Below are 25,740 nucleotides of genomic sequence, written 5' to 3'. Positions count from 1 at the left end.
TCAGCAAGACCATGAATACGAGTTGACCCCCCCCCCCCCACCCCCGTGACAAAAATTTGTTACAGTTCACAATGAACTCAATCAGATCATAATAGCCGCTGTGATCCATGTATTTGTGGCACTGCTTTTGCCATGACTTTCTATAGCACAAATGTAAGGCAGAAAAGAAAAGTCAGTTCAGTTCAACAGATTCACAACTCATCAGTCGACTTCCCTAAAGGAATCTGTGCACTGCACATTAAAAGTATTGTAATTCACAATAGAACATTAAAAACTTCTAGAATGTCTAATGTTTTAGAACATTAAAAAGTTCTATTCCAATCTCTTCCAATTAGTGAATCCAAAAAGAAGAGGCGAAAAAATGGGATCTTAGTGGGAAAATAGCTTAAAGAGGGAAAAATCCCTTTAGAAGAGTACAATAAAAAAACCAAAATGAGTCAGTGGCAAGATTTAGCAACCAGTTTTGTGTTAAAGAAACTGCCTCATTTTTTTCACATTAATCAGAATGTATGGTTACATGGTTCGTACTCTTCCAACGAAAAAAAATTCAAGGACTATTCAAGCACTTTTCAAGGTAAAACTTAAAAATTCAAGGACTTTTTTTACAAAAGCATATTTCTAACATGAATAGGCGCATATTTAATTTTGATTAAAACTTTCAGAGATTACATTTCTCCCTACTTTATTATTATAAAGGAGGCCACATACACATATATATCATACAAAACATATGGCACATTGAATAACACAGTTCGTGCCTGTCAATTTCCTCATTGAAACGTAGTTTAGTCTCTAAATATTGCAATTAATTTCCTTTTAAAGACTAAAAAAAAGAACTCTTCTAAAGATAAAAAAAGATTAAATTATTTCTTTCATTAATTCTGAATTTATTTATTTCATTAATGCTGGAATAATTTTTTTCATTAATGCTGGAATAATTTTTTTCATTAATGCTGGAATAATTTTTTTCATTAATTCTGGAATTTTTTCATCAATTCTGGAATTTTTTCATCAATTCTGGAATTTTTTCACCAATTCTGGAATAATTTTTCATAACTTTTGGAATAATTGCTTTCATCAATTCTGGATTTGTTTCTTTCGCTAATGCTGAATTCTTTTATTGATTCTAAAATTATTTCATTAATTTTGGAATTATATTTCATTAATTTTGGAATTATATTTCATTAATTTTGGAATTATATTTCATTAATTTTGGAATTATATTTCATTAATTCTGTAATTCTTTCTTTCATTAATTCTGTAATTCTTTCTTTCATTAATTCTGGAACTATCTCTTTCATTAATTTTGGAATCATATCATCGATACTGAAATTATTTCTTTCATTTATTGTTTTAAACTCCTTTAAACAACTATGGATGCCATTAGAAAATAACGGAGATGCGCCGACATCCAACGCGTCACGTGATCTTCCAAGTAATTATGTAGACCACTGACGTCATACCAGCGCCGGTACTAGAACGCGGGAGGGGGGGGGGGGCAACTGCCCCGGGTGGCAATTTTTAGGTGAACACCGTTATAAAATTATCGAATTCCGAATTGGTGGGGGCGGCAAGACAATACAAAAATCCTAGTTATGGCCCTGCGTCATACTCCCTCCAGTAATATAAGCTCAATGGATTTCAGCGCCGATTCACCCATTGAAGTACAGCTTGCATTTGGCGACATTTTCGTCTGGCACACTCAGCAACCAATCTTGATAGAAGGGATTTTTCAGCAACACAAGTAATTAAAAGTACACACACTTGTTACTCATTTTTTGTTTTCTTTCTTTAAAGAACCTTATACAACCTTAGACAGCATGGGCGGAGATACGGGGGGGGGGGGGGGATGTGAAGTTGACTGATCTAATGTATATATGCATATATGAATTGACATCAACATCGTGTCCCCCCCCCCAGACTTCCAAGTCAATCTTCGCCTATAGTTTACAGTAATCAGAGGAAGCTTCGCTCACTTACGGACCGAAAGGCTGAAATTATTTATTTCGGCAAAAATTATGGCACTTTTTTATTAAGATATTGATTTCTCAAGTCCTCCAGAAAAAATACCTAGTACAAAAGTTTAATGACTTCCAACGACTCTAAATACGTCTACCTACGATCACAGAATACATGCTACCATAAAGCCGGGTTTTCCTAGAAGTGGGTTGTTGCGATACCTTCTAGAACAGAAGGACTTCTACTCTAGAAATAGGTATTGGTTGGTTGTTGGGGGTCAGAGTGTGCCGACTGAGCTGAAGAAAAAAAACAACGATCGGAAGTTCATTTTGAACTCTAGCTTTTATTCCATAAAAGTTGCAAGGAAAAAAACAAGATCATTTACGATCATAAAAGAAATAAATAAATAAAACGGCCGACAAATAACAACCGGCAATCTCGGAGAAAAAAAAACAATCCCGACATAGACGCGAAAAAAACCAGCCTACAGTACAAAGCCGAGCTCCCGTGAGCATGCCGCCAGCGATTTACATATTGCGTCGGGCCGAGCGGTTCCACGTGCACAGAGAATAAAAAGGGAAAAAACATTCCAACATAGGTTTTTGGCACTGCATGAACCGAACTGTATTATTTCGCGTCGACAGAAACGTTTCACATAATCACACTACGCGTTTGTGTATTCCTACCGTGGCGCATCAGCTCACGGCCCTGCTATCAGCTACTCTGTCATCTGCATGCTCCGGTTTGAAGGGAAGCATCGAGCTCGATGAAGGGAAGTGAAAGAAAACAAAAATGAAGAGAAGATCGGTAAAACGAGTGGCGCACAACGCATTTGACTCCTCCAGAAACAGTCGGCCAATCACGCCCGACGTAAAACACTGCCGTGTGAGGCTTGTCGCGCTCTCTAGGAAAACAGTCGAACTTGTTTTCTTATTATTATTGAGTGGACGGCGTGTCACGCTGGGCGATTCACTTTGCACGCGGCACAAAAAACCTGCTCCTACGAAAACCCGGCTTTATAATAATGGGGAAAAACGTGCTTTAAATCCAATTATCCAGGGTTATTGGCTACTAAGGCTTTTTCCCTGTGCTTTGCACTTTTTTAAGGACGTCACTTACGAAGTAAAAAAAAAAAAGTGGCGAAAACTATTTTGGAAAACACAAATTTTTCAAGGACTCTCACAGAATTCTTAAAAAAAAATTGTTTTTCAAGGACTCTCACAGAATTCTTAAAAAAAAATTCTTTTTCAAGGACTCTTATTTATTTTTAAGGACTCTTATTTATTTTTAAGGACTCTTATTTATTTTCAAGGACTCTTATTTATTTTCAAGTACTTTCAAGGCCTTGAAAATGAACTTTTTTTTTTCAAGGACTTTTCAAGGTTTTCAAGGACCGTACGAACCATGGGTTACCTCATTCACTTCTAGGTTTGTTATCAATCAGTTATAGTTTCAATGTGATTAAGCAACATGCACTGTATTGTGTTCATATTTGTGACACTAAATTAAATGACAAAAAACAGTGCGATATGGGACACTGTTTCTCTAGTTGATAAAGATCGATTCCCTCACCTGAAGTAATTTATTGTCTTTACTCTGTAAACCTTGTAGGAGAAGATGTACCATGCTATCTGCATTTGGCTTTGAATCAGACAATGTTTCAGATTCACCTGGTGCTTGACTAAGATGCATGGCGTTCAGTCTCTCTTCCATTGGCATCTGTAAAAATGAAAAAAAAAACCCTTTAACAAGAGTTCTCTTCAGTTTGGGGATCATATTATCCATTGCTCATAAACAATTACAAAAACATGATTCATACAGACTTAATCGGCCCGAAATGTAATATGGAATAGAAACCTAAGAAAATAAAATATTATACTTTGCACTACAATCTATGCAAACCATACATAAAAAAATTGAGAGAATCCTCACCTCATTTTCTGCAGCAACTTTACGTTTTTTTTTCCTAGATACATTTTCCAAAGGCTTAACAGGAGCCATGTAACCAGGCGCCAGAATTTTTGTGTTCTGAGAGACCTCAGGTTCTCTTAGCTATGGAATAGGATAAAGCAAAAAAGTAATTCTACATCATGATATGATGGGCATGTAGCAGAAAAATCAATGGTATAGCATCAAAAACCGAGAGGAACCCCTCACTTAAAGGCGCAATGATTCCTCTAAACTCTATATGTTAGCGGCCAAGCATGGCTGAAAAATTCTTCATTTCATCTATTCTGCACAGACGTCAACATTTTACCAGCAACAGATCTGTGCTGGTAAAAAAACAAAATTAGAGGGTACATTGCTGAAGAAATGTCAGTTTTCAGAGGGAAGGCGACTTAATTTTTGACACTTCTCAGTAATGAGGTTTTTTTTAAGACAAAGATTGACAGAAGTGGAGCATGCTGGGGGAGGAGAGTATCCTATTGAGGAAGCTTGAGGGAGGTGCTACAGCTAGAATTTGAAAATGCCCGGTATAGCAGATATTTAGCAACAATTTGTTAGACAATTTGGTGACGCTTAGTACGTGATAAAAATGACTGACAAGGCTTTTTTTTTAATTTATAAACTTCAAGGACTGATAAAACATAATGACTCGATGAGAAAACCATGCAAACACATTTACAAACATGTTGTATCACTTGGTAAGTTGATTTTGAAAAGAAAAATCATATATTTGTCATGAAAATGAGATCAATAAGGTGAGAACGTTCAAAATAGACAAACCTTTGAAACTCCTTCCGAAAAAGATGGCAATGAAATTGGATTCTTCCTAATCAAATAGCTCTCATTTTCCAGCATATTAAATTCCTATTTAAAATTATATCAACATTGAAGTACATAATACACAATGAACTGCCATTTAACAACTAAAACTTGAAAGCTTATTCTATAAAAAAAAGAGTTTTCTATATGCATCTACGTGATCTATAAATTTTTTAAAAATTATATTTCATATAAATTAATTTTTTTAAATATTTCCCATACCAACCCCTCAAGGGAAAAATAATAAGACTCGGGTATTAATCAGCACTAAGGAGTTTTTACACTTTATAATAATGTATATGACGCTGCTAATTTGCTAAGAGTTTTGGCCAGTCTGATTTGCAGAAATTATTCAGGCTTTGGCTGGCCAATTCATGAAGTGGCTGGAGATCCCTTGCCCACAAATTGATGTGCTGATGTAAAATGGTTTCGGTAGGTGCGAAATCCTTTTTTTTTCACTGCCAACATGAGTTACGTGGAAATATATAAAAAAACTATATAAATAATATATGTACATATAATTTTTTGTCAAATTTTGGAGAGAGAAGAAAAAATGATTACCACATCGTTACTGAGGCACGATGAGTTGCTATGCTTTGTGGACATAATTATCACAAAAAATTTGCCAAATGGCAATGACTCCAAATCATGCCTTTTCTTTTCGTACTTTGGCTAGGGATCTCCAGTCACTTTGTAAACTGGTTGGCTAAAAGCCAAAATTTGGACATTGGCTGGGTCAATTTAGAACGAAATTGACCAATTCACAATCTACCTCTCTGTAGCACGATTGATAATTATGTTGGAATGCCACAACTTACCAATAGAATAGCTACCAACTTTGGAGGAAGAGAATTGAGATTTTTGTGAGTATTTGAATTCCGTACAAATTTCTTACACAGACAAATATGAAAAAGGCTTCTAAACTAAAGTTGGAATTTTTCATTAATTAAAGCAAAATAATTATGATTTTTTTCCCACTTTGGAAAAACACTGGAATTGTCCAAGTTACCCCCAATTAGCCCATTTAAACAAACAGTAGTTCAAATTACCTGTCATTGCTAAACTCAAATTAAAATCAGGGCAATAAAAAATTACTAATGGGTCAAAAAGGGGGAACAGACAGACTGAATGAGACATGGTCATTCAGGACCCAGTTCACCGCTGATTCCACTGTGCAGTGGTGTCAGCCTGGGGTAATGTGTGTTCTCACAATATTTTGTAGAACAAGTTGGTGCACCCACAGATTTAATTCACCAAAGCAAAATTTTTCTTGCATAAAGCTAAACACCGGCAGCAGGGTTGAAGTTCTACGGTTGCATTTTTTGGAAAATACGAAAGAAAATCTTAGAATGCGATAGTAGCCACTTTCTCAAAAATACGTACAGGAGGTATGAAACAAGTAGACATCCATCAGTCATTAGCATTTAAGCATTTTGCAAAAGCTTTTTTTTTTTGCTAAAGGAATTTTTTTATCCAGCTTGAACCCTGACCTGCAGGTGTAAAACACTGCCACCAAACTGTGAAGACACTGAACTGATGCTGGCTATTCGGTGAATTTTGTCTTTTTCTCACCAAGATGAAACATTTCTCCATGATTTGGCACAATGGCAACAATTCACTTCACACATGTCACATACTTTTGAAGGGGTAGACACCAGAATTTTTCTGAGTAAATTTTTTGGAAATAATCCCCCCCACCCCCAGAAAAAATAGGGATTTTTTGCCACCATGGTTAAAATGTGAGAGATATAGGAATTTATCTTTAGTTCGGGATATGAAGTAGAAATCAGGGAGTCTTACTGAAAGTCAGAGACTAAGAGGCTATGCAACAGACATGTCGAGAATCTAACTATCCTCTCATGTTTTTCAACATTAAAAAAGTTGCCACTCTTTCTTTCTAAATTTACAAAACTTAAAAAAAGAACAAAACAAAAATAACAGTGTAACAAACAAGTTATGTTTTTGCCTACCAGTTTTTCAAACACTGGTTTTAGAAAGCTAGCATAAGCAACGAGACACGAATCAAGACCTCCATAAATTTTTGACGACAATATTGGAATAGGCTGCGATTTTTCAGAGCTGCTGGCAGTTGACGCAATGTGCACAGTAGATTTTGGCTTGATTGGCTTTTTTATCTTCCTACATAAAGACAAATAATATACAAATGATTAATATTTGTCAATTAAACAGAAGATGGTGAAAATTGAATTTCAAGAAGAAAAAAAAAAATTGAACGGATATCTTCTTTTCTGACTGGAAAATCTGAGAGAGACCCAGTTGAATTTTTATTCTCTATATATATTTTCAATCTATACAAACTTGGATAAATAACAGAACGCAAACGAAAACCAAAAGTTGAAATATTGTTGTGTGATGTCATATATAGCAGCGTTCTTCAACCGCTTGTCCAAAAGGACAGGTACCAGCCTGCAAAACATTTCACCCAATTCAAATAGCCACTGCAAAATTTTAGATTTAATAAATAAATTAAGTCTATAAATTGATTTTTATTTGTCTTAGTCATAAGCAGATCTGCAAATCATTTCGCTTATTTATGTACTTTTTAAAGTCCCAACTCTTTTCTATTTATTTTTTTGCCGATCTGCAAATCATTCTTCCCCACTCCCTACTTATTTATTTTTTGCTGTGTGTGGTGTCTCTTTCAACTATTTCTCCTATTTATGTACCTTTTGTCAGTTTGCAAACTATTCATCTCATTTATTCATTTTTTGCCAGTCCTCAAACTATTTTTTTTATACATGTACTTTTTGATCGTTCCCCAAATTATTTCTTTTATCTTTAGCAGGTCTGAAAATTATTTCTTTTGTAATTTTTTCTGGTCCAAAAATAGTTTCTTTTTTTCCAGTGTTTGAATAATTTTTTCTGTTTATATATCGTAGCTGCCAACTTTAGAGAACGAGAATTCGGGAGATTTTCGCAGGGATCCAAATTCTGTGAAACGTAAAAGGGATCTTTTAAACCATTTTAGGGATTTTTCATTAGTAGAAGGGAAATTTTAGGAATATTTTCCTGTTGCAAAAATTATGACACCGCACACGCCATTGCTAATCACAGTAGGTTAAAGCAACACCTCCTAGAGATAGAAGGCCTCAGCACACTGCTCGTGACATCAGCAAGTAATCCATTTTCCCTCAGAATATATTCAGGAAAAAACAACCTGCTTGTGCTGGTATCAACATTGTTGTGCGGAAAAGAAATGATTGGGCTCAAAATTGGTGATTTTTATGCCCCATATCCAACCACCACGTGGTATTTGTGAGCCAGCCAGGAAGATACTATGCTAAAATAAGAAGAAACAAAATAGGATGCTGTGGTTCAAAATGCGGCAAAATTTGCTAGGCAGTCTTAATGGCGTTACAGATGAACTTGGCAACCCATGTGGAGGTCTTCTATCTCTAGGAGGTGGTGATTGAAGTCCTTAGGTTAAATTACTTCTCAAAAATCAAATCTCAAAAATCAAATCTCACAAACCAAAAAATCTGTCAGTCCTGAAACAGGACATGCATAAAGCAGATACACACAATCGTGCCAATTTTGGATTTCGAAAGAGCCGGATTGAGATTTGCTGATAAAAAAATTTTGTGTTTTCCCCAAAAAATGAAATATTTTTTTGTGATTCGACAAAATGTGACAATTTACACAACGCTTATGAAGCAGTTTTTTTAAGGTAAATTCTTGGGGAATAATTTTTCCCCTAAATGTAGGGATTTTTCACAATCACAGGTGAAATTCTGGAAATTTTTCGGGAGTCCGGGAGATAGAGTAGAAATCTGGGAGACTTAGCAGCTACGATATATTTTATACGTTAAAATTATTTTTTGCAATCCACAAATTACCTCTCCTATTAATTTTTTATAGATCCTCATGCTGTTTTTTCCAATTGTGACGGTCTGCAAGATTTTTCAACTATAGTAACTGGTCCACAAGTGAAAAAGGGTTGAAGAACACTGATATATACAGTGAAACCTTAATATAATGATACTCTGCAGACCAAGGGAAAAATATCGTTCTAGAGGGTTATATCGAGGTTATTGTAAGTTTAACATTAGAGTATAAATATTTTTTAAACAAAACTTGAAAAATATTGTTATAGAGGGATTTATCGTTATAATAAGTTCAATGTAGTTTATGGCAGGATTTGACAAATCAAAAAAAAATTCAGGTGTGTGATTGCCAAATTCCTTAGAATATACCAAGTGGGGGTTTCTTCTCAAGAAAAACTGTCTTGAATAATAGTGCCCCACCCAACCTACTTTTCTGGTATTTCATGGTCCCTTCTCATGCAGGAAGACACTACTATATTGAAATTAGAAAATTTTACATCACTTGGATCTCAATTTAGAAATCACATAGAAAATTTTAGGTATTTGTATTTCGATACAGAATTTCTAATCGCCATGGCGATCCGGGACCTGGGATTTCATTGAATTTTTCTTAGTGGCATTTTTTAAATTGCTTTTTCTCTTTTCTCATGGTATATACAGAGTATATACCAGTTTCAATGGAATACATCCACCAGAACAGACACAACAGAGCCCCACCTGTATACCGATGTATAATGTACTTCCCATGGGTATACTGACATTACTCAGACCTATCAAAAAATGGGAACTTTAAATATAATCACTCAGTATAAGTGAAACAATAGAAATTCAGCTGTAATAGGTGGTGCAACTCTGAAGGAAATTGGGTGAAATGACTCTCCTCCAGATTCAAGAAAACAAAATGCCAGTAAAACTTGTGCCCTTCTATTTTACGCAGAGAGAACTGAATGAACATTTACTTAAATCATCCAGAATTCAAAAGAAACATACCCATTTAATTGATGTTCATAAACATGAAGCAGGCCAGATTTAGTTACAGCGGACATGATGATTGGCTGAAAAAAAAATTTTTTTTAAATATTGTAGTGAATTTTCAAAATGCTGATAAATTTCAAACTAGCATTTACAAAAAACAAAATTTTTAGCAAAGTTTGCAATGAATTGACATTTTTCAACTACCTTTAAATCTATACATATAAAACAACATCCTCACTGACCGCCTCATCACATACCAAATCCAAGCCAGCAAAGCCATGGGTAACAGATGGTTTTTCTCATAAAATATATATTTAATACATGCATGCATATGTATTTCATGTACATTGGTAACACATATTCAACTAACAAACATGAAATGCAAAAGATTATATATATATATATATATATATACGCATATATATATATAAACAAAAAAAAATCTTCCCACAAGTATTAGTATTTTAGGAACAAATGAATTCAATCATTATTTCGTGCAGAGGAAAATTTGATTCAAGATTTTCATGACACCAGTATACCTTTTAGGAAGAAAATCAATCTTTTAATTTAATGTACCACCGTACAAAGATTAACTCACCTCAGATTTAATGCTGTTTTCTGAAACATCAACTGAAACTGGCTCATCAGATAAAGCAAATGATGCAACAGAGCTACCGTCACTATTATCATTCAACATCCTGTATCACAATGGAGTATCAAAGAAAAAAATAAACAATACAAAGAAACACTGAATAAATCAAAATATATAAAAAAATCTCAATAAAAATTCCTAAATTCCTTAACCTGAAGTATTTCATATTTTTTTATCAACATTTTTTCACTTATAATTAACAATTATGATCAAAATTGGTTTTAAAAAATAAGAGGAAATGCAATTGGGTAGTATAAAGTCTAGAAGAATGTAAGCTGGGAGTCTGTCTAGCCAAAATTTGAGTCCGTTTTTCGGACCTGAAAAACACCCTCTTCATGACTATTTTCACAAAATTAAGGAAACTTTCCAAAAAAAAACAGGACTCTACAAAAAAAAAAGTCTGGACAGACCCCCTGGTAATTGTTTTTTTAATTGTTTTCATCATGCTTCCCACCATCATTTTTAATTAGTTACTAAAAAATTTAAAACAACATAAATCAATAAAAACAAGACTGACATATTTATTATATCGTTTGCCTCATGAAGCATGAATGTGCAAATTTTAATTTGTTGGGTTTATCAGCTGGTTCAATCCCTTATTTCTATCTAAGTTTTGTCAGAAACGCTATTGAAATACATGTTACAAAGCATTTTGGGAGAAATGACACTCGTGCAGTAACATGGGTAGAGTAAACATTCAAACGTCATTTTCCACGTTCTGGAAATTAGCACATTCAAGCTTTTGGCACGAGGAGGATGATATCTAATTACAATTCACTGTAGGTAATTAGTGACATTTTTTTTTTCACAAAATAATTCAATGCAGTAAATATCAAATACATATTTTTGATAAATAAAGTATTTCCTAAAAATGCAATGTTTTTTTAAAGCTGTTATAATAATTATATATTATGATTACAACAAATGTAATATATCAGTAATCAGGGTTCATACTCATTTTCATAAAAAAATTTCCCAGACTTTTCCAGGTTTTCCAGTTAAATTTTCAAAAAATTAATTATAAAATTAATAATTGTAATTACAATATCATAATGACATCATAATCATAGATTTTTTTACATGCATTTATGCTTTTCAAATACGCCTGATGGAGAAGAAAAATGGAACACAATTAAGAAATGAAAGATTTTTCTTTTCTGCAATTTCAATGCCCACAAGATTTAAGCCTTTACAGTTGTTTCCTTCGTGACATAATTAGTCAAAGATGTAGTTGGTTTCACTGCATCAAAAGTCTTTACAGTTGGTTTGCAGTTACGTAAGTGCTAGAACCGAGAAGTTTAGCAATTGTGGGTCGTTAACTGAACTCCACTGATTTCACATGCTTGGCATGGTTCTGGATAACTTATCTGCTCATGTTTTGCCACAAAGCTGAAACCACGATTTATACTGGTCATTTTTGACTGCTTCAATCCAATCAGTCTATTGACAATTCAAGTTTTTATCCGCCCACACAAGTTTTCTTACAACTGTTTTCGAATAAAAATACCCATTTGGAAAATCCAAATATACACATGCTCATCCATCGTTGTTAACTGAAGTTAACTTACGAAACTATTGCAACTGAGCTGTGTGCCCATGGCTTTCTACAATGCACAGTTATGATGTTTCTGGAAACACTAGAAAGAGTTACGATAAGGTTATAACAATACACCTTTCCAAGCCGACTTGCGAAATCCTCGTTCCTCCTCAGCAGCATCTGTAGTTTTTTGCGAAATTTTACGGATTATCAATATTTATGATGTTATCGGAATTCCCTGTTTTTTATCCCGGTGGGAATTTTTTTTTCTCTTTAGTAGTATTTTTTTTTATCAATATTTTTTTCCCGATCAAATGACAATCGTGACGATTTTCCAGGTCGTTTTGTAAAATTTCCAGGTTTTAAAACAAAAATGGGTCATTTTCCCTGATTTCTGACCCTTTTTTAGTAAAAAAATTTTCCCTGACCTTTCCAAGGTTTTCCCTGACCCGTGCGAACCCTGGTAATGTATAATCACGAATCTTCTGGGTAAGTTTGATAAATCCCACTACGTTTAACACTTTTATAGGTGATTATGATGATTCCCAATGAAATTGGTGAGCTTGATGGATACATACAAATCACAGAATTATCACTTCAGTATAATTTAATATATTGTTTATAATCCCCAGGTCGTATTAGCAAGTACTGGTAAATGAGATAAATTCACACAACACACAAACAAAATTTATCAAACTTACTGAAATATTTAGTGATTATAATAACCAGGTGACTATACACAATCACAGGTTACATCATATTTACAATAACCAGGGCTCAGCAAATTTAAAAAAGTCAAGGCACCAACAGAATATTTTGGGGAGAAAAATGTATTTCCTTCTTGAAAGCAGTATTTACTCATAAAAAATTTAAGGTACCAATACCAATTTTAGAGTCACCACAGGATTCGTCAAGACCCGCGGTAATATAATATGAACTTTATATTCTTTGCTTTGTTCGTATTCATCAGTATTTTTGTGTGTTATTATGGACTCTACATGTTCGAGAGCAAAAGTTGCGTGGCAGTGCCCAGTGAGCCACGTTGCACAAACAGAGCAGCTTGTGAAACAGATATACTTTTTTAAACGAAGTCACAAATAGTGGGCCAATTGTTGGGCAGCAGACAAATTGACAAGTTATAGCATCACACCAAATGGGGCACTTCTGTCCACAACAATGTTTACCAGTCAAATGACCTGCACCATCTGGTTTCATTTCCAGGTTTACTCAAGATCGGGGGATAAAGGATGTGCATGTTGGAAGGATGAACGTGACTCTGCTTTGCTCTCTGGCCTTGGATGGGTCCAGGGTGTGATGGTGTATGGCGACGGGCGCTGCATGGGATGTGAGGGAAGCAAGCTCGCTCTCTGGATCCGTGGGTAGCAGCAGTCAGTCCCCTGGTGGCTGCCTTGAAGATATGGGTTGGGGCATTTGTTTCGGGCTACTCTTATGGTGGACCAGGAGGCAAACGTTGTCCTCAAAGTTCCTGCCTTAACTCACCCCCTCAGGATAACAGGAAGTAAATTGCCCAAATGATAGACCTGGGTTGTAGTTGGTAGTAGTATTTTTGTCAATCTGCCCATCATCTCAAATTCATAAAATCTCAACCCCTCCCCCACCACCTGTTAAGCCATACATTGTTAGTCATTGGCATGAAAGCTTCAAATGTGATGTCGCTCGAAGTAGAATTTTTTTTTTTACCTTATCTCCCATATGGTGTGATTTCCCTTCATTTTGCTCTCTATGAAATTTTAGAAGATGGTTGAGCATGCGCCCAAAGATTTGTGATAATTTTCTGCATTATATTCAATCCAAAGACAAAAAACTCTTTAGAACTGCTGCTATTTATCTTTTTAATGTAACAAAATTTCTTACAACCAATTGCTTCGATATACGGTGCATGCTGCTTAACCTGATCACATTGAGACTCAGGGTTTCTGATAACAAGAACCGAATAATAACTATATCCAAAAAAAGTCCAGTTTGAAAGTATGATGACGTACGTCCTGTTTGGCTGAACGGGACATTGGTAAACTAGTAATTGGTGAAATGAGACAACTCTGTTTTTCTTTTGCACATAATTGGTTGCAAACTGTTCCTGCATTTTCGTTATTCAACCACTGTGAGGCATTTCAATGGAACTGTGATTAATTATGATGCTTTTTAATGTAAAGTATGTTTCATAGATCCCTTGAAAGTCTCTTGGAAAAAAAATTTTGAATCTGGTCAACTGAAAGAAATCGATCAAGAACTAAAGGGAAAACACTTTTTTGTCATATATTTGCCTTCACTATAAAAAGGTAGTTGAAAAAGCAAGTCCACGCCTACATGGAACGCAGCAAATGCTACGGAATGTGATTGACTGATTACGTCATCAAGTACGGAAACGTTTGTCAACAAGGGGGGGGGAAGAGAACCCGTACTGGCCTCCTACATATAGTCTTGCAGCCTGATAATGGTAACTTACGGGGGGGGGGGGAAGTTTGGTTAAACCTTAGCTTCAGAAAGAGCAAAAAAAAAAAAAAACTTTCAACAAAAAAAAGATAGCATCCAAAGTCCTGATAACTATGAAAGAATTTTTCTACCCATGTTGTGATTGCAAAAGTGATAACACCCGAATGATAACATTATCCATGATTCTAATAAGCGGTGTCTAATGTAACAAGATTTTTAATGCGTTTTAACTTTATGGTAACCAAGAAGGGGAATGTTAATTATTTTTCTTGTGATGGAACTTTTTGTAATACTGGCATTCGTCATGATGAATATGATAATTCTATAATATTAATACTTATAAATATGAAGTAGAAAAAATACTATACCAAACATTGATGACTCTGTCATTGACAGCAGAAGACAAAAAGTACTGATAATTAGCTGAATTTTCTGATAGCATGACCGGCAGCATACAAGTAACTTCTGTGGCATGTCCAATGAATGACTGCAACCGAAATAATATTAAATATGTGGAGAACAAAAAAATAATATCAATATCGAAAACTTTGACATAAGATTTTTTAAATTAATATTCGAAACAGTAAATTTTCAAACAGTTAAATAAAAAATTCAAAGAAAATGATTTCATGTAATTACCTTCAGTGGACTTTGAGATTTGATGTCCCACCAAGTTATTGAGCAGCTGGCAGAAAGCAGGTTGTTGCTATCCATAACACAAATGCAATATATGGGTTGCTGACCAGCTTTCCATTTGCTATGAAAACAAAAACATAAAAGCCGTCAATAATAATTGTTATTGCATTGTGTGAAAAATAACTGCACAATTAGAAAAAATGCTAATTTCGAAACAAAACCTAAGATACACTTCCATTGCAGACTATCGTTTCTTTTACATTAGTTTTGTTTGCATGAAACCGGAAATAAATTTATCGCAGCCAGATTTGCTAGTTTCATCAATAGAAACAATCACTCAATTACATCACCATTGCCAAGGGGAAGACCAGATAAAATAGTTTATGAGCTTTTGATTAATCTATATATATACAGGATGAATAGCTAACTCCTGGAACTGTGAATTACTAGGGATCCGTTGATTTTAGAAGCATACTTTCAATTTGAAAAAGTATCCAAATGGGGCTATTCAAGTGTTATGCCAGAAGATTTCCAGCCTTTTTTGACACCCCCCCCCTTCACGTGTAAGCAAAACTCTAACACTACCAGTCAGCAAAATTTTGTCATCTCTGCCCCCCCCCTCTAATGTAATGCATATTGGGATCAGAGATGCATGTAAAGGGGGGGGGGGGGAGCACAAGCCCCTATGCCCCCCTCCCAGATGTTCAAAATTTATGTCTGATGCCAAAAATATTTTAAAAATAAATAAAACATTGGAAGAAAATACTTTTATATGTTATTATAATTAACTTCTGCAAATTTTAATGCTGTTTGAGGACTAAGAACTCAAAATTTATCTTTAAGAAATTCATTGCGACCCACTCCTTGAGCCTTTTGTCACCCTTCCCCTGATCCTATGCATCCTCTGATTCTGACTGCCCTTCAAGAATATATAAGGGAGGCAGGGTTAAAGTAGACAATCCCCCCCCCCTTAAGAGCATGTATTCACTTATGTACAGGAGTCGAACAAATCACCCAGGACAACGCATGTGACGCACTGAGTGGACATAAAACTGTTTAGACGATCCCCTTCTATAAGTGAGACAGGACATGGGGGGCATCTGTTGAGGTCTCAGAGTTCAACTAGAGAAGGTATTTTGAGGACTTATCAATAGGAGAATGCTAGTTCAGGTGCCCACAAATTAGGGAAAAGTTTTTTGCACCCCCAGTAAAGATTTCATTAAGAATATCTCATATTTTTACAAAGGTTGGTTGATAACGTAAGCATTAGTCAAACCCTCCTCTTCCCTTGTCAACAAAAGTTAGCAAATCCGAACCCCCTTCCCCATCGATGTTGACACAATACTTGAATAGCCCCACTACCATGTATACTCAGATATGCCATTCATGTTGCAAAGTGATGTACAGTTTTAAAATAAAAAAAATTAACTTCTTATACAAACACCCAATTACAAAGTTGCCAACTTTAGAGAATGATAATTCAGGAGGTTTTCACGCGGATCTAAATTCTGTACAAAAAAAAATGTAAAAGGGATCTTTCAAACATTTTAGGGATTTTTCATTAATAAAAGGGAAATTTTAGGGATATTTCTCATTGCAAAAACCATTATGACACTGCGCAAGCCATCGCTAATCATGGTCAACTAGTAGGTTAAAGTCCTTGTGTTAAATTAATACTCAAAAATCAAATCTATCAAACCAAAAAGTCTTCGCGGGACACATGGATAAAACAGATACATGTGATCGTGCCAATTTGAATTTCGAAAGACCAGATTGATGCTTGCTGATTGGCGAATTTTGTGATTTCTCTCCAAAAATGAAATATTTTGATTTGATGAAATGACAACAATTTACACAACATTTATGAAGTAGCAGTTGTTTCTTCGGGTAAATTCTTGGGGAATAATTGTTTTTCCCCTAAATATAGGGATTTTTTTACAATCATGGGCAAAATTCAGGAGATGAAGGAATTTTTCTGGAGTCCGGGAGATGAGTAGAAATTTGGGAGCCTCCCAGAAAATGCAGAAGACTTGGCAGCTATGCAATTGGAAAGTAATTGCAGTCTTTTCTGAGGCCAACAAAAAAATACCTCCTTTCTAAATACACTATTCACTGACATATTTGAACTTAAAAAAAAAAAAGAAAAAAGAAAGAGAAATAGGGAAAACAGCATAAACGCGGGGGGGGGGGGGGGGGCGGAAAGCATTTTCCATTAGTTTATGTAGTTTTTTCACAATTTTTCCCCATTTTTTGATCTGTGTTCAGACTTTTTCTTTAGGGTCCTGTTTTGGCGGAAACAGTGATTTTGTGAAAGCAAGTAATTTTGTAGACAGTGAAACAACAGAGTTAATTTTGCACAAAGAAAACAAATGTTAAATTTTTGGTTTCTGCGACTTTTATTTTTTTAAAGGTCCAGAAAACAGACCCCAACTTTTGTCCAGAAAGACCCCTGATACGTGTAAGCAATCAGAAATCAAGATCACAAAAAAAACTGCTCACTGAAAATTTCCTAGTTTTCACTGACTAACTATAGCTTATCTGGAAATGATACTGGTATCATAATGGGTTCAATCTGTTTATCATAAATATTAAATTCCGTAGCAGTTATGGGAAGAAAAAAAAACACTTAAGACTATTTTACCTATTGATGATTCCTTCAGAAATACTCCAACGAATAATGTGCTGATCACTAGAGCATGTGAAAACAGCATCTTCTTCCACGAGCCATGAAATTCCATTCACAGTATCAGTGTGTCCATCACTCTGTTAAAAATGCACAGAATATCATACAGTACCAGGATTACAACTTTGCGTTTCTTATATAATAACAATACAACAATTCCAGAACTTTTCATAAGCGAGTCCAGGATATTCAGGAGGCTCCCTCCTTTCAGGCGAGTCAGCAGCTATACATTATTGTAGAGCTTCCCGCAGCTGTTGATAATGATGCAATGCCACCAGGAATCAGGGTTTAAGCTAGATAAAAAATTCATTTTGCAAAAAAGCGAAAATGGAGGGAAAAACTTTAGCAAAATGCTGCAATGCTAATGTAATGATTGATGGCTGGATGTCTACTCGTTCCGTACCTCCTGTACATATTTTTGCAAAAGTGACTACCACTTCTTTCACATTCTAAGATTTTCTTTCGCATTTTGCAAAAAATGTGACCGTAACTTAAAACCTGCTAGGAATAGAGCGACTTGACAAATATCATGAACCAGAGGAGGTTTTATGGTTTTGCTACCTATGGGATGAACAAATTTTGTGTACTTTTTCCATTCTACTCTAATTTTTTTGCCCACTCATCCTGTGTCTCTAAATTATTCTTTTGGTCACTCACATGGTCACACATTCTAGTTCACTCTTTTGATCATTTACATGTTTGCAAGCTGTTTTGGTCACTTACATGCTCTAGGTCACTCCTTTGGTCACTCACTGAACTGCTGCATTGCTCTACAGGTCACTTTTGGTCACCATGTTTTCATGCATTCTAGGTTACTTTTAGTCATTCGCATGTTTTTGCACACTGTAGATCACTATTTTGGTCATTCACATGCTCATACACACTTTAGGACTCTTTAGGTAATTCACGTGCTTTCATGCATTCTAGGTCACTCTTTTGGTTGCTCACTGACCTCAGTGAGCAAACTTGGTGCACAAATCTCTAGATTGCTTTATTTTCACATGCTTTCACACACTGCAAGTCACCATTTTGGTCATTCACATGCTTGTCCATGCTCCAAGTTACTCTTTTGATCATTCATGTGCTCACACAGACTCTAGGTCACTCTTTCGGTCATTCATGCGATCATACTGTCTAATCACTTTACTATCCTGGTCCCTTGGGCACTCTTTTCCTCATTCACATACTAGTATACACTCTACATCACTCTTTTGGTCACTCACTGATCTGGTACAGCACTCTCTAGGTCACTTTTGGCCATTCACATACTTTCACGCAGTCTAGGTCACTTACTGACACCTCGTCTCTTGCTCTCTAGGATATTCCTTTGGTCATTCACATACTTGCACATGCATCACTCCTTGGTTTGCTCACTGATCTGGATCGATGCTCTTAAGGTCAGTCTTTTGGTAATTCACATGTTAGCACTTGCTCTAGGTCACTCTTTCACTCGATCACCAACCTGGTCTCTCATTTTCTAGGCAAAAGCAGATTTATGGTTTTACCACCTGTGGGCTATACAAATTTTGCCACCCTTATCCCATTCAGCTAACACCCACTCATTTCTCAAACTGCCACCCCTTAAATTTAAGCCCCCTCCATGTAAATATGCTTCTGATTATGCCAAATCAGTTATGATGTCGCCAATTTTCAAGTATCTTGATAAAAGTTTGACTATGTTTCCCCCATCATCAGCACACTAGTACTACTCATTAACCAACATCCACCTCCTCTGTGGAATTTCTAACAAATGAGCAGATATCGGCACGTGTTGTGTAAGTGTGTGAATATGCAAATGGCCCCTAATGTATTCATGTTGTTAGAGTTGTGCTTGTTTCCTATTTTTTCCTGGTGCTTTGTTATTTGTCGTCGTGATCGTTTTGATGACGTAACAAACATCACAAAATCGGATTACCATACCATCATTAAAAAAAGACTTCTAAACTGCAGTAATCCAAGTTATGAAAATCAACCGAACAATCATAACTATACGAGACGTATAATAACTTTCAATATCTATTAACAAATTTTTTTTTCTTTTTTTTTAATACCGAGCACAACTTAGGTCTATTGCCATAGGCAATTTACTACCTAGCGAGTTGTGCTGGAATTATAAGTGTGTGTACCTAACAGTCTGAGTGAGTATCTAGTGTTGTGTATGATTTTTCAGTGCTGCCATCTATATCTCAGAAGTGAAGTGAGTGATGTATAGTGACTGTATATTTGTACTGTTTGTAGGTCTGTTGCTCTCTGTGGCGAGACTTACAAATTAGGCTGTTAATAATCAACTTACCAATTTGGAGTGGAGGTCACCGCTCCTGACACTGTACAGAAAGGTGTCGCCCGAGATTGTGCCCATGGCAACCAATTTCAAATCACATATCTTGGACAATAAGTTACACGACCTCGATCTCTTAGCCCTCTTTTTGGGAGAAACCTTTACAAGAGAAATAAAAGATACAAATTAAAATAGACATACATGCTATACGAGCAAAGGTAGAGTGAACTTATAGCAGAGGTCTTAAAATCTTTTTCAAGTCGCGAGCACCGCCTACGCTGAACCCATAGCCTGCAGGTCAAATGTGACCGCGACCTCTGGTGAACGATGCATATTCCCAGATCATTTAAGAGGTCTGCATGACGTTCTCACTTCAATTAAACCGTCTGCAGCACATTTCAAGATCACTCAAGTGATCTGGACCATATTTACAGATCACTCACATGACCTGGGGCACATTCCCAGATACTTTAAGTGATCTAGGATGCTGTTCCAAATCACCTACTGACCCAAGATATATTTCCAAACAAATGAAAGTCTGTGACCTCAAACCTGGTACGTGGGACATCCTGGAGCCCCCGAGCCAAGTGGCTTTCCCGAGGTCCTATCAAATTCACGAAAATCGCAATCAATTCTCATTATTGTGAGGCCCGGGTGTTCCTATGCGTTAAGATATCATTACTGGTAAGCAGCACATTCCCAGATCATTTAAATGGTTTGATAACAGGCCAGATAATTTAATGTTTTGCAGAACATTCTCATTATATATATACAGTAAAACCTTGATAAGTCGTCACCTCAACTTATCGAAAAATTATGATGGCTTAAGCAGAGTTCCATCAGTTTCAATGTGCGATGTTATGAAAAATCGTATAAATTTAAAGTAATATGACGTTTATATTAAAATATGAATCAAAATAACAATATTAATAAAATTTATAGATTGTGAAAGAATGAATAATTGTAATTTTTTACCTTTTTTTGATCTCTTATTACTGATTGTGGTAAAATGTACTGGTACACTTTGATTTATACTAGTAATTTTTAATTTAGACTAACAGAGCAACTGTTAGTCTAAAGCTATAAGTAGCTTTTCTTCATAACAGAACTCTATATTGCACATTAACGTTACATGTACATCAAATTTAATATATTTTAATGTTTTAATTCTTCATCAGTAGTTCATAATACAACTACAGGGTAATCTCTAACACTTTTGACATGAGGGGGGCACCCTTTGCAGGAAAAAGTAAACAGAAGACCTGTGAAAGAATGTCTGATTTTTTTCAACAAAGATATTTTATTTAAATTTGAAGCCCTAAATTAGTAGAGCCCATGCTTTCTATGATTATTTATTATCCATGCCCGCGTTGCACTTTGACTTTAAACTGATTAATTTGATTCTTCGATTTACATAATTTTTGATTTCCTTGCAATATATGTAATCTTTGACATATCAATAAAGTTTGGTTTTGCCGGAGATGCCCTGCAAGGGGGGCACAAAGTGCTTACGTTGGTTCTTGCGACAGAGCTTGGGTGTCTCACGGTTTGTCCAGTTTCTCCCATGGAGCCCAGGCAGAAATGAGATCTAGCTTGAACAGTCCCCAACGTTCCAAAAACCTGTCAGCAAATGAACTTCCCCAGCGTAACTTTCGTTACTTAAACTGTTCCGTTTGGGTATATAGGATTTTATGGTGACTTTTAAGCATATTGCAATGCTGTTAACAAGCTCTTTTTTTAATGGGAGCCATCAAAAATAATCTGTTCCTCTTTCTCAAACTTTTTCATAGTGATGACAACCAAAATCAGCGACGAGTAAACGAGGGTTTGATAACATTGTGGTCTATGAGAGCTGGAAGGGTCTGAAGAAAAATTACGACTTATCAGGGTGACGACTTAAGGAGGTTTTACTGTAATTGGTCTGCAGGACATCCTCACTTCAATTAAGTGGTCTGCAGAACATTTGAAATCACTCATGACCTCGGCCATGTTTACAGATTGCTTCAGAGACCTGCGGCACAGTTTCAGAGCACTTAAGCTTGCAGCATTTCCAGATCTGTTAAGAGATTACCAACACATTTCCCTGATCTGTTTAGTGATCCCAAACACATTTCCAGATCTGTTAAATGATCCTGATACATCACCAAAGCGACCCACGCCATGTTTTCAAACACATGAAGTGCCACGAACTCTCCTAAATGTTGAGCACCCTCGCTCTATATACCCTCATAAAATGTACATAATAAAACGAGTCCATTGCATTGTATCCTAATATCAAAAACTCACTGGCGTTAAGTCCCTCACTAAATTGCAAACTTCATTAATTCAAAAACACGTACAAATTGTTTAATTATAGCAAATAACAAGGAGACAAACAAACATGGGGGGGGGGAGATAATTATATTATTGAATTAATAAATTAATAATTCTACAGTGTACTATATTTGAATTAGGATCTGATTGAATTGTCAAAAACGGTGATTCATAACACTCTGTAATTCAAATGTTGTCTCATAGTTTTAACGTGTTTGATTAATACTTTTAAACTTACGGCATCGGCACCCTGTTTACATGGTGGAGGTGCCCAAGAGAGAGCTGAACATGCTGAGGCTAAGTGAGCGCTCGGCGTGTATTCCTGTTTGAGCAAATTCGAGCCCGTCTCCCATATTTTCAAGCACCCGTCCGGGCTGGAATAAGCGAAATATTCAGCGTGATCCGGAGAAAAAGAGCAAATCGCTTTCCCACACGCCATTTCTTAACTACCACGTGAAAAAAATGCGGCACCACAAACACGATTCCGCACAAAACTTTTTCGTACCCGACAAGTACGGAATGTTGGCCAACATGAGCGAGTGTAACCAACGCCGACAAAGAATAAAAATTATATATTTTGTAATTCAATGAAACGGATAGAGTTTTATTTTTCAAACACGTTTTTTTTACAGAAGAATATTTTTTAAGAAATATATTTTATTAGGCACTGAAGGTCTCAATATTCACTTTGTCGTTGGTTGCTTCTGTAACCGTGTATACAATTGTCGAAATCATTATAATGATTATAATGAATAAGCTGACCATATTTTATCTAACAAAATACAGGAAATTGCAAATCCCTGCCAGATGCTGAAGAAAAACAAAGTTGCTAGTTTTGCTGAAATCACCGAAAAATCAGCTGAAAATGAAGCGCTGCCGCAAATTACAGTGAATTCAAATGAATTCCAGGGGAAAAAGAACTATCATAGCAAATATCGATGGATATTTTTTTTTTGGTCAAAATTATAATAATTTGTAACTCGGTTTACAAGATTCGAAAACTGAGAAAGAAGGGTGCCTGAGCCAACACCTTCTACAGCAGATGATGTTGGCTGTTCTAGAAGGTGTTGCCTGAGCGCGCACCTTCAGTGATGTCACTTATCCCAATTTTCACAATAGATAGCGCCACTATTTCAACCAAAAAAATGGTTGGTAAAACCAGCCACAATAATAATTTTTCCCAACTCTAAAACAGAACTCCTAAAAAAACCGAAACAGAGAAAATTCTGGGAATTTCGACGGCTATTGGTGAATACGTGGGGGAAAAAACCCCTATCAAAGAAGAAATATATATATATGTGTGTATATATATGTTTTAAAGATGTTTTTCATCAACAATTTTTGAACAAACATGTTTTTTCCCCAATAAAAAAGAAAAATAATTCCAACAACCTGAAAAAGACAAAAGGGCCAATTTTCCGAAACATAGGAGGACGCTTGAAATGACATCAAAAAGGAGGATGGTTGGTAACCCTATTCCACACCGCAAAACCGCTAAAAAAAATGTTGATCCCCTCGATTTTTGTGAATCTACAGTTTCTGGTCAGTTTTATTACTTTGCCTCAAGCAAGACGAGAGGTTTTCTTTCCCAGCCCTTAGAAGGTTTTTTTCTGGAAGCATTGTTTTTTTTTTTGCCGGAAGCGATTTCACCATAAAAATCAGCATTCATCACCACCACTCAATTGGTCAATCCTACAAGCACTCATAGTCAACCTGATATAGTCAGTCATGCGGTCACTCACACAGTCAGGGTAGGCACAATGTCAAGGGCGTAATGTCGCAGGCGAAATTTCCGGATATTCAAATAACCACACCCTATTTGATCATTACAATGATAAAGACAAGTAACGAAAGCAAAAACTACTTTGTAAACATGATAATAAAATTTATTTTTAAATAAAAAACATGATCAAAATTGTATTTACAGAAGATTAATGTGTGATTACTTTCCCAAATTTCATTCGACAATATTCAAAATTGGAATGTATGCATGGGGAAGAAATCTGCATATAATTAGATGCCTAAAAATGTTTGAATCCCAAACACTCCGCCCAAAAAAATATAATTTTCATTTATTTCTCGAGAAGCCACTCATTAAAATCAATATTTACAATTCAATATAAGTAGTTTCAAGCAGCTTCATTTCTAAGTGAAAGACTAAGAATATTTTGCTCAGGAACACAAATGATATACTATGTCCCCCCCCGTATCATTCAGCATGCAATCGAGAGGGAAACCAGCATGTCGGGAAATTCAAATCACAGATTTCGGAAAATTCTTAAATACCTGTATCATAAAAATCCCATTGAATTGGCTGAATGCATACTGTGATCCTTGTTAAATCTAGCTTTTTCCCCGGCATGCCGGAAACGGCCAGACCCACAACATTAAAAAAAATCTGGTGTCCCTCGAGTTTGGCAGCATGCTGGCTAATGTAGGGGAACACTGTATATGTGATAAATCCGGATATTATGCATAATCACTGACAATTTTGGTAAGTTTGATAAGTTTCACTAAAAATATCACTTGTACTCATGATTATGCATAATACCCAAGCATCATTGGTAAATTTGAGTAAATGATGAAAAAATTATCACTTTTACCTGCAATTATGCATAATACTGTGTATACTCACGCGTTATTGGTAAACACTGATCAATCATGCTAAATTCATCACATTTGTTGGTCATTATGTATAATTGTCATTTTTTATTGCTTAATATGATAAACCTGTCCCATTATCGTGACAAGATTTATTATTTAGATGACCGCACTAGTGAGCCAGGGTCTGACCCGGATATAATGAACTCTAACTTAACAAATTTTTCCGAACATCCCCGAATTAACTTCTATTTGATGAATTCTGAAATTGGACCTTGATATAATGAACTCGCATTCAACAAAATTTACAATCATACCCCAACATAACTCCCATTTAACAAAAATTCTTTGATTTAACAAATTTTTAATCACAAAACCATGATTTCAATTGTTAAATGATAAATTCATTAAATGGGAGTTTGTTATAAGGGGTTGGACTATATTTATCGAACATACTAGACTCTGGGAATTTTTTTCATATTTACCAAATTTGCCTATTACACCAGGGCCTATTATGCATAATCACTGGTAAAGATGATAATTTTTAGCATTTATCAAATTTACCAACAACACTCGAGTATTATACATAATTGCTGGTAAAAGTGATAATTTTTTTAGCATTTAATCAAATTGTCCAAAGATGCTTGGGTATTATGTATAATTGCCAGAAAAACTTATAATTTTTCATTATTTATTAACATATAAGTATATATAGTTTCCTGAACAAGACAAATTCGAGTGAGTATCGATTTTCAATAACTTTTTTAAAACTGATTACACACTTGATTTGTAGGAAAATAAAAACATGAACATAAAATTAAATCATCTCTCTGTTGGACACAATGTAAATCTAGTTTGCGGACAGGTACATTACACAACCAACGGAAAGTTATCATACCGTGCACAAATAATCATGAATAAATAAATAAATGAACAAAATTTGAGAAAGCCTTACAAAAAAATATGATTATTAATGTATTTCAGTTCATTTTAGCGCATCACCAGTCATATTATGCACTCGAGGGCTAACTCGATCAAGTT

At 35.4% G+C, this 25,740-nt stretch overlaps 1 protein-coding gene across 1 annotated transcript in view; it reads right to left on the bottom strand.

Moving 5' to 3' along the window:
- The window catches only part of LOC149081214 (WD repeat-containing protein 43), a 32,245-nt gene extending 9,627 nt beyond the window's left edge, over positions 1-22,618 (bottom strand). The window contains exons 1-11 of the mRNA XM_089238037.1: positions 22,337-22,618; positions 19,801-19,944; positions 17,466-17,587; positions 14,828-14,945; positions 14,557-14,675; positions 10,144-10,243; positions 9,561-9,625; positions 6,696-6,864; positions 4,687-4,770; positions 3,892-4,011; positions 3,532-3,678 (exon numbers count right to left, since the gene is read on the bottom strand). Coding sequence (XP_089094163.1) covers positions 3,532-3,678; positions 3,892-4,011; positions 4,687-4,770; positions 6,696-6,864; positions 9,561-9,625; positions 10,144-10,243; positions 14,557-14,675; positions 14,828-14,945; positions 17,466-17,587; positions 19,801-19,944; positions 22,337-22,537 — 1,389 coding nt within the window. The 5' untranslated portion in view covers positions 22,538-22,618. The remainder of the gene's footprint in view (positions 1-3,531; positions 3,679-3,891; positions 4,012-4,686; positions 4,771-6,695; positions 6,865-9,560; positions 9,626-10,143; positions 10,244-14,556; positions 14,676-14,827; positions 14,946-17,465; positions 17,588-19,800; positions 19,945-22,336) is intronic.
- Between the last annotated feature and the right edge of the window lie 3,122 nt (positions 22,619-25,740).

Source organism: Pholcus phalangioides, unplaced genomic scaffold, assembly GCF_987345545.1.
Source record: "Pholcus phalangioides strain wild (caught in Gottingen) unplaced genomic scaffold, Ppha-v1.0 ptg000010l_1, whole genome shotgun sequence".
Taxonomy (NCBI): Eukaryota; Metazoa; Arthropoda; class Arachnida; order Araneae; family Pholcidae; genus Pholcus; species Pholcus phalangioides.
Note: the sequence above shows the minus strand (reverse complement) of the source record. Positions and strands in the feature narration are given on the sequence as shown.